The following is a 9,635-nucleotide window of genomic DNA, read 5'->3' as shown; positions in this document are numbered from 1 at the left end:
ATATAGACGTCGATGAAGGTTTTATTTACATAATTCTTCCGTCTTATTACATATAAGCTCTCTAATTATACATCATGAATACTTTAGAAATCCGTCTCAAAGAATGGACAAACGAGTTCTATAATGTGGAGAAACACGATATGTGTGCCTATAATTTTGGATCAATTTTGAGCTTGAAGCTGATCAAGGTAGTCAAACCATTCTTGGATGCTTGTCTTCAGTATTGTGACCCGAATTATCACGTGTTTGCCTTTCCCGGAGGCGATATCTGCCCATTTCCTGAAGAAATTGCTGCAATTGGTGGTTGGGACCCCGAACATTTACCTGCTATACCCTCCACTTCACAAGGGTATAAGAACAAATTCAGAGATTTGCATGGGTTGACAAGAGCCGAGGTTGACCGTCTTTTGACCTCAAAAGGAGTTCGAATGCTGGATTTCATCGACCGATTCATAAATAGAGCAGACCCTACTATTTCCTATGTTGCGAGGCATAGGGCATTCGGGTTTTGCCTATTGCATGTTTATGTCCTTCAAGGGCATGTTGATGAGGATATGAGAGGTGATCCTCGCTATTTGAGCCTAGTTGAGCAAATGGAGCTGCGCAGGAGCCCAGCTTGCCTATGTTTAGGAGAGATCCTGTTGGGGTTAGATAACAGGAAAACCAACCGCGACCTTCCTTATTTGGGAAGTCCCATCATCTTGCAGGTAAAAGAACACATTTTTTTTTCGTTTTTTTTTCTTCTTTTTCGTTCGTTTTTTTGTTCTTTTTTTTTTGTTTTTCTCTTGTTTCTTTTTTTATTTTATTTTTCCGTTTTTTCTCGTTTTTTTTTTCGATTCTAATATCTCCTTTTGGTAGGTCTGGCTTATGGAGCGCTTGCGATTGATCGAGCCCCCAGTTAATGTTCCTGCTTATCATGCTCGCTCAATTGCAATGAGGACAAGGTTTTATATGGTGGACTTTACTCGAGTCTGCAACTACTGGGAGAACAAGCTGAAGAGTAAGGATGGTCCCCTGATTAGATGGATCATACCATGGTGGCATCTCAAATCTGTCACTGGAGTATCGTCCTTGGATCCCACCCGATCGGTGCCCATTCTTGGCTTGGAATTCATGATATGCATCTTCCCAGAGAGGCTGATGAGGCAGGTTGTATTGAAGCAGATGATCCCGAAGCTTGATACCGTTCCTCAGACTGCCTGATGCGTGTCTTTTATATAAGGTTTTCACCTCATTTTTACACGCATTTCTGTACTTTTTATGTAGCATCTAGCTACAAATACCCCCGAATATTCTACTTTGGTCCGTTTATTGTAATTTGCAGGAATTGACCGAAGAGGAGCTAAACCGAGCTTTAATCCGTCCCATTTGCATGCGTTTATGGAGAATGAGGAGCTGGAGTTTGGAAATCTAACACTTGGAAGACGCGTGAGCTGATTTCGGAAGGCGTTTCAAAGCCTAGCGTGCCTATATAGCTCGATCGAGTAGTTAACCACTCGATCGAATGCTTTATATACTCAAGACTGGTCGATCGACCCGTTTAAGGAGTCAATCGAGGAGTTTTTGCAAGAAGAGCTCGATCGAGTAGTTTATTTCTACTCGATCGACTGGTTGGACGCATAGTTACTCGATCGAGTGGTATATTTCCACTCGATCGAGTGGTTTACCCTTCTACAGCCTTTTCCGCCTATTCATATTATGGGCTTTTGTAATTAGTCCATAGATTAGGTTTTAGGATGAATTTTTAGTATAAGACTGAAGGAGTGAACTACGTTACTCCGCTCTTCCTCTCTCACGTTCGTTTTACTCTAGTTCTTGTGACTGTTCTTTGGATTTACTCTTCCTTTACACTTTACTACTCGGATTTGGATTTTGCGATTGGTATTATCATTCTACTCTTATTCTTAATCTTATTTATTGTTTTAATTCTTCCCCTCTTCCAGTTATTATTATAATTGCTTTAATTGAATCCGTACTAGTTTCATCATTATGTCTAGTTTTAATTATCTAATTATTACTATTGTTAATTCGATGGTTATGAGTAGCTAATTTTCTTATGCTAAGACTATAGGGGATCCATAATCATGAGGGAATAGTAATCGATTTATTTGGTTAATGCTAGTATAGTCTTTGTTGGTTAAATGCTACATTTAAATGTATCTTTCTAATTGAGTCGACGCAATTAGACCTTTAATTCCTAGTGATCCTTGACCTGGACCGAAAGGTTGGAAAAGGCGAGACTAGTAGCGAACAATAGGGTATTGCAGTGAGGGCGAAAGTTAAGTTGTTTACACTTTAGGGTGAATCAAGGACCGAAAGGTGACGTTCGCTACCCCTTAGACCGTATTTGCATTGACCTGAGACCTAGATTACTTGACCGGATGATTATGGTGAACCGTTTGTCTTAGCTATTTCTTCTCTATCTGTTTATTTCCTCCCTTTTATTCTCTTCTCCTTATTCTCTTTAGTTTAGAAAATCACATTTATAAACCCCCAATTTGGTTACCTTGACGGACTTAGATTTAGTTGACAAATTCCTACCTCTCTGTGGATTCGACCCGACTTCCCTAGCTATATTAGTTAGAGCCAGTTGGTTATTTTTGACAGGTACGCGACAGACGTGTCAAATTTTGGCGCCGTTGCCGGGGAGGTAGCGCAATTTTGTGCTTTAATTAAGTTTGTCTCTCGTCTCAAGGAATTTGTTCCTTGAGGCTGATCTCATTTCTTTTGCAAGGTTCTGATTAATTTTGCAGGTTGATCATTGCTTTGTGAGTCTTTTTGCCAGAATGTCTAAATTACGAGGTTGTTCGATCAATGAGCATATAGAGCCATGTGGTAGATGTGGAGAGGAAGGGCATGATCCTATTGAATGTATGGCAAGTGTAGAGCGTGCCCTTGCTTATAAGAAATTCAAGCAAGGAGTCCCTTTTTCTCAGCTGTATGAGGAAATAAAGAATATCTCTATCCCTTCTACGCCAATGCCGCAGCCGGTCTCTCCTTCTGCAAATGAAGAAGTTGCTGAATTAAAGTCCCTTGTGATGAGCATGCGCGATAGTAAGGACGCGGACATAGCAAAGTTATGGGAACAAGTCGCGCATGTGGACAAGGCCCTCGGGAACTGCGTCCGCGGGATCCACACTAGGCATAATCGAATCGAGGTTCTTTCGAATCGAATTAAGACAAATTAGAGTCGCCACCAAGTTTTTTGGGAACTTGGAACCGTTCAAGTCAACTTTACACCTTTCAGCGAAAAGCATAAAGCCAATCGACTACGAGTGATTAAAGATAAAGACTTGTACCCTATATCACTCGATTAGAATAACTCTCGTAATCCAATGGTATTTAGACGGATCCACAAACCATAGATCTTGAGTAAGGGGTGAGGGTACGTGTTAGGAAGCCCATAAGGACACCTAACCCCGCCCGTCGATAACGGCCTCTACTAAGTCAAGTGTCGGATTTCAAACAAGGTCATAGCTACTACGATATGTGATATGCAAACATCGTTTTAAAACCCTAACATGTGACAACAATTTCTATGTCGTTTTAGATGCAACTAAACTAACTTTGTCAAAGTTGTAATTTAGCATGTGGGTTGATTGATCTAACAACATGTAAAGCAAACAAACAAGGCTTGATGGGAATGGGGGAGCCGTTGGGATCTACCCTATTACAACCCAGGCATTTCATGCCGACACAACAAGAAATTAAAGATACAACTCGATCTAAAATACAACGCTATACACAAAACCGTACAAGACGCATTATACGGCCAATTCGGCCTAGGGAAACGTGCACAAAGGGGTGGCCCACGGCTCACATGACTCACGACCTTGGGTCACTCCTCGTAATGCGTGCTTTCACTTAATCTTATCGAATTAGACATTGGGTCACACACCAAAGCATGCATTAGCATAAATCGGGCCATGTTGCTTTAAACAACATGCGATTTACTACGCTCTTACATGCATTAGGGCACAACCATCTAACCAAACAAGACTAAGGTTTTTGAAAGAGGTTTTGACTCGATAAGGGAAAACTAACTTGAAAATTACAAACAAACTACCAAACACGACTCGATAAACAAAGTAATTATAAGATACGAAATAACGAGATAAAGATGAGAAAACAACGAGAAAATGGACTACAAGGACACGGCCAAACACAGTCTACACGATCTAGCATACCCTAATCCTTAGGTTAGATTCATTAGGTTCGATAGATGATTGCGAAACGGGATAGGAAACAAGTTAGAAAACGAGTTAGAAACAACGTTGATTGATTGGAAGGATGTCGCGCAAAGGTGTATTTTACACGGCCTAAGGGGTCAAATTAGGTCAAGTTCGCTAATTAAATTAACTCATCGAGTGTTAATAAGAAGGTGCTAATAACGCACTCTTATACTAGCGAGAAATTATGTGAAAGAGAGAGATGTAATCAATTAAGTTACAGAATTGTTAATTGGTTTTAAAAGCTATGTCGATGTACCCTAAAGTGTCTAATTAGGTTATTAAACTGATCTAATATCATCTAAACGAGTTATATGTTAACAATCAGAGGTCATACTAACATGTAAATGGTCCAGGGGTAGGTCTAATCACACGAGAGAAGAGAGGGGTCAAAAGCGAAGAGCGAAGTCAGAATTTGTTTTATTAATGCCCTACCTTGAACACGAGGATATGTAAATGAGACGGGGGTGTACGACCGACTGATGTAGCGGTTTCTTTCCCATCTCAAGTCAACGCGGGTGTTCATGGTGGTACTTTAACTCATACTCGGACTAAACTAGTTTCATAGTTAATAAGAACAAACGATAAACAAAAACGATAAACAAACAAAAACGAACTATAAAAAAACAAACATAAAAAACGAAATAAAAGGGAGAAAGAGGAAGATTTGATGCACCCTCAACCTACATGTATCGTTGACACCGTCTTGGGTCGTAATCGATTGTAGATTTTATCTCGAGAGGCCGTCGTCGACGAAGAAACAAAGCAAACAACACGTTTTTTGCAAATCTGGACAGCAACTTTCAAACAGCGATTTCTCTCTCGTTTCACGGTGAAAATTCGATTTAAAAGATGTTTTGAAAACTAGAAAGAGAGGAGAACAGAGATCTTAAAATAATCCCTGCTCGTTTGGAGTTATTGGGCACGAAAAATGAGCACAAACAGAACTGGACAGACAGGAAAGGCCGCGAAAACAGAGTGTATAACACTCTGTTTTTCGAGGGAATTCGTGTACTCTCAAGGGCAATTTGGCTCGTAAATCTTTGTCTAATGTGTAGATGGATGTTGTATGGTTCATTTGGAACAAGAAACTCGAATTTTGATGGAGGTTTGAAGGGAGAACGAAAGGTTTCAAAGAGGACACACAAACTGATTCTCAGTTTGCAAGTCGGTTTTGTCGAGGGTTTTTGAAAGGCAATTAGGGTTTGTTTCTGGGGTTTAAAGCTTGTAAGTGACGGTAGTATGTATGGAGAACTTAGAGGAATGAATGTATGGTGAAGGGTGGGTATTTATAAGGAGTTAAGGTAGGGTTTTAGAGGGGAGAGGCAGACGGGCTCATTTGCGCATAGCTGCTGTCCAGCAGCTTTTGTGAGGGTTTGAGAGGCTTTGTGAGGGGTTTTCTTGGTGGTTAAGCTAAGGAAGTATAGGTATGATACTAGGGTATGGTTTAGGGTTAATGGGCACGGGTTTTGCAGGTGTTTGGAGCGGGTTTTGGACTCGGGTTTGAGCTGAACGAAAACAGGGGGCTGCTTGTGTCGTGTTGTTTGGGGCCTGTTTTGGAGTGTTGGAGACGGGTTTTGTGGAGGGGTTTCATGGTGGGTTTGGACGTGGGAATGGACGTGGGAATGGTGGGTAGTGTGGAGTATGGGTTGGTGGTGATGGGTTGCGGGTTTGGACCAAGTTTGGAGCAAAACAAACGGGCTATGTTGAACACGGGTTGGGAAGGAGTTGGGCTATGTTGGGGGGCTTGGGACGAGATTTGGGATGTGGATAAGGGGGTTCGAACTGGGGTTGGATGGGTAGAAGCCTAGGTTGGTTAGTGTACTCGAGATTCGTGCCAACTCGTAAAGAAAACGGGCTCAAAAACCGAGCTATAATCGAGCTCCAAAACGCGTGTTTAAAACGAGTTTTTTTTTTATTTTTAAATCGATTTTTCAAATCGATTAACACATTAAAATAAATGATTTTTCAAATCAAATACACTCATAAAATGATTTTTCAAATCAATTATTTATTTTACTTTCAATAAAATAAACTTGAGAAAATAAATTCAAAATAAAATAAAATAAAATGAATTCACCTTAAAAAAGCTTTAATTTAAATATCATTTAAATTAATAAAATACTCCGTCGACAACGCTCATTCTACATCGTAAAACGAACCCAAATAATGACAATGACAACTAAAGGATACATGTGTCCTATCATCATCGGGTGTTTGTCGGGTTCTCTATAAATTCCAATATCGACGGATACGGGTATCTACAGAGCCCCCACTTTGACTGAGGCTTGGACAAGGCGAAAGTCAAAGTATACCCCAGTCCCTCTCGACCGAGGATTACGGGTCGTTTATAGTCCATTAGACTTGCGTATATAAGCTCGCCAGCCATAAGAAGAGATCATACCTGAAACTTCGCTGGAGATTGACTCTTGCTTCTGTTGTGTCAAATTATCGTCGTTGGTCGTCGACCCGTAAAATTGCATATATGGTGGATTGAGCCTTATCCTTAGGCGCCTACGTATCCGTTTCTGACAGAATCAAACCCGCGTCGTAGTTCGGCAACTGCTGACACATGCCCAAAGTTTATCATCTGCTGGCGTTTGTCCAAAATTCATCATCTGCTGACACTTGCCCAAAGCTTATCATCTGCTGGGAGGTGTCAAAATGGGACGGGACTTTCCGAGGAGGTTGCCGCCACTTTCATCATTTGCTTTCAGCTATGGAATTCTTCCATTTCATACTCTTGTATTGAATTAAATTCTTGGTGGATGTCATCCTTTACATCTTGATAATGGTCTCTGAAACCAACGGCTTCAGAGCCCCCAGTTTGTGATGGCTCTAAAGTCGAAGACTTTAGAGCCCCCAGTTGAAGCATATCCTACTATATTTGAAACATAGAAAAACGTACTAGCAATAATCATCACATAAGCACATTTGGATCATCGATCTTAAAATTGGATCATTTGAAATACTGGGTCATCGATCCGAAAATTGAATTTGAAAATTTTGAATAATTGGGCCATCGACCCGAAGTTTAAATTTGACATCACTTGGTATGTTGGGTCATCGACCCGAAATTTGAGTTTGAAAGACTGGGTCATCGACCCGAAATTTGAACATGTTGAAAATTTTGAATAATTGGGCTATCGACCCAAATTTTGAATTTGAAATGAATCACTTGGATGTTGGGTCGTCGACCCAAAATTTGATTTTGAACTTTGAGATTTGAACCTTGACTTGAAATGTACCATTACTTGGATCATCTATCCCATAATTCGCAAAAAGTTTTTAAAATTTCGGAATTCTGAAATCTTTGGCATTTTGAAATCGAACCTTTACGGGTGAGAATGAAACACGACTCAGACACTCTGTATGACCCGTAAATAACGTGGGCGTAGCCCGCTACCGTAAAACAAAAAGGAAAATGAAACCGTATGTATGCACGGGTTTTAATTCGATTATTGACTTGTTGGAGGTAGAAATGTAAATTGGCCATTCTGGCGCCAAAAGATGGCAAATGGGAATCACAAGGTCGTCGAACTTAGGACGGAGATATCGTATGGCATAGGCGTGCTCCCGAGGGCACATGGAAATCAAGATCATTTGGCATTGACAAGGTGGATTAAACTCACGGAGCGACAATGTTAGCTTCGCCTAGACACTAAACACGGACTGATTTTATGAGAATAGTTTGACATCACACATCATTCTTGTTGGGAACATTCTGCCACTCTTCTCCTCGCCTCCTTTCTTTTCAGCGGGTTTTCATCATTTCTTGCCACCGCCTTCTTTATTTTCAGCGGGCTTTTACTATTTTTCTTCCACGCCTTCTTTCTTTTCAGCGGGTTTTTCATATTTTCTGTTCCTAACACAAACCCACATCTATCTGACTCAGCATCTTTGCCTAAACCGTTCGATAAAGCTCATTCTAAGACTTGATACTATTCATCTGAACCTATATCCTTATCCTAGCTTATATCGAGTACTAAGACCAACTCAAACAAAGGTGGCTTCATTTGGACTTGGTTAAGACCCGTAACAAACCGACAAGATGACAACTTGGATGATGGGTGGATTGAATCCCTTATTCTGAAGGACTGCCTACGTATTCGCGTGGAGCGAAATCAAATCCGACGTAGTTCGATCAAGGTGCATAAACATGGCATTTTGATTGTGTGTACACACTCAAAGGTTTCACCTAAAGTATCATGTCGCATCCCATTCTAGCCTGTAAGGTACTGTTAAATCCCGTGTCTAGGGTTGGTACAAAAGGCTGGGGTTCTTTGGGATGTGGAGCTTGGTAAAAATAGGTTTGCAAGGTAAACCGTCATTCTCGAAGGTTTGTTTTGTGGTGCTAAGGCCAAGGGCTATGGCTTATAACGTGGTTGGAATGGGTGTCTCGGGTTTGATGAACCACGAGTGCAAATGGGTTGAAAAATAATGTGGGTTCAAATTTCCATGTCTGGACCCTAAAGGCTGGGTGTAACAACACAAGCGGAATAATTCTCAAAATTCCCGACTATCCCCTTGTAACTGTCTCAGGAAGGACTTAGAGGGTAAAGAGGTCACTACTTACGCTTTTGGGCTTCGCCCATTGAACCTCAACTATGGGTACTTGACTTGAATTCTGGCTTCCGTAACTTCGACATTCAACCAAAAAGCATTCCGCAATAACTTCAACATCTTTTTTCCTTTTTTCTTTTTCTTTCATCTTTTTTTCATTTTTCTTTTTTTTCTTTTTTTTCATTTTTTTTCATTTTTCCAATTTTTCTGTTTTTCTCATTTTCATTCTTTTTCATCTTTTTTCTCTCTTTGAAAATGATCTTCTATTCATTCTCTTAGTCATAAATGGATACACCTTGAAAACTGGGCTTCGCCAACTAATTTGGGTAAGAACTAACAATATCTTGTTAGAACGGGTTGATATCTTCTCTCTTCGAGATGGGATGATTTTGTTGGGGAATGGGCTTACCTTCCGTCATCGATATGGGAAACAAGAAGCTAGTCCGGGTTCGTCCTAGAATCATCTAAAAGCTTGTCATAAACATTGGTTCAGATGGAGGTTTTCTACCACCAGACATGGAATAGGTAAAGGAATCAAACACGGGATCCTAAAGTATCCTTACATTTTGAAACGGGACATACTTCCACCCCAGGGATGCCTTTGAGTGTGCTGTGCATTTTATCATATTTTGGAATGATTGAGGATTGGAAACAAGACATATTTGGAAACGAACTGCAACTTTTATTGGAATGACACATGCTTAACAGACTCGAAGGAACGATTCCTAGGACACACCCTAGGTCATCGTGGAGCAAACGACTCAACTTCAAGAAAAGAAAGTCCTGGACTCGACTCGACTAAGATAAGAAAACAGATCCCGACTCATAATTTCAAATCTGGTC

General features: G+C 40.6%; 1 protein-coding gene across 1 annotated transcript in view; it reads left to right on the top strand.

The window, feature by feature from the left end:
- The first annotated feature begins 2,786 nt into the window (after positions 1-2,786).
- Positions 2,787-9,635, top strand: part of LOC141655169 (uncharacterized) — a 52,579-nt gene continuing 45,730 nt past the window's right edge. The window contains exon 1 of the mRNA XM_074462261.1: positions 2,787-3,054. Coding sequence (XP_074318362.1) covers positions 2,787-3,054 — 268 coding nt within the window. The remainder of the gene's footprint in view (positions 3,055-9,635) is intronic.

The sequence above is a fragment of the Silene latifolia genome, chromosome 5, assembly GCF_048544455.1.
Source record: "Silene latifolia isolate original U9 population chromosome 5, ASM4854445v1, whole genome shotgun sequence".
Classification (NCBI taxonomy): domain Eukaryota; kingdom Viridiplantae; phylum Streptophyta; class Magnoliopsida; order Caryophyllales; family Caryophyllaceae; genus Silene; species Silene latifolia.
This window is presented reverse-complemented; position numbering and strand designations above follow the sequence as displayed.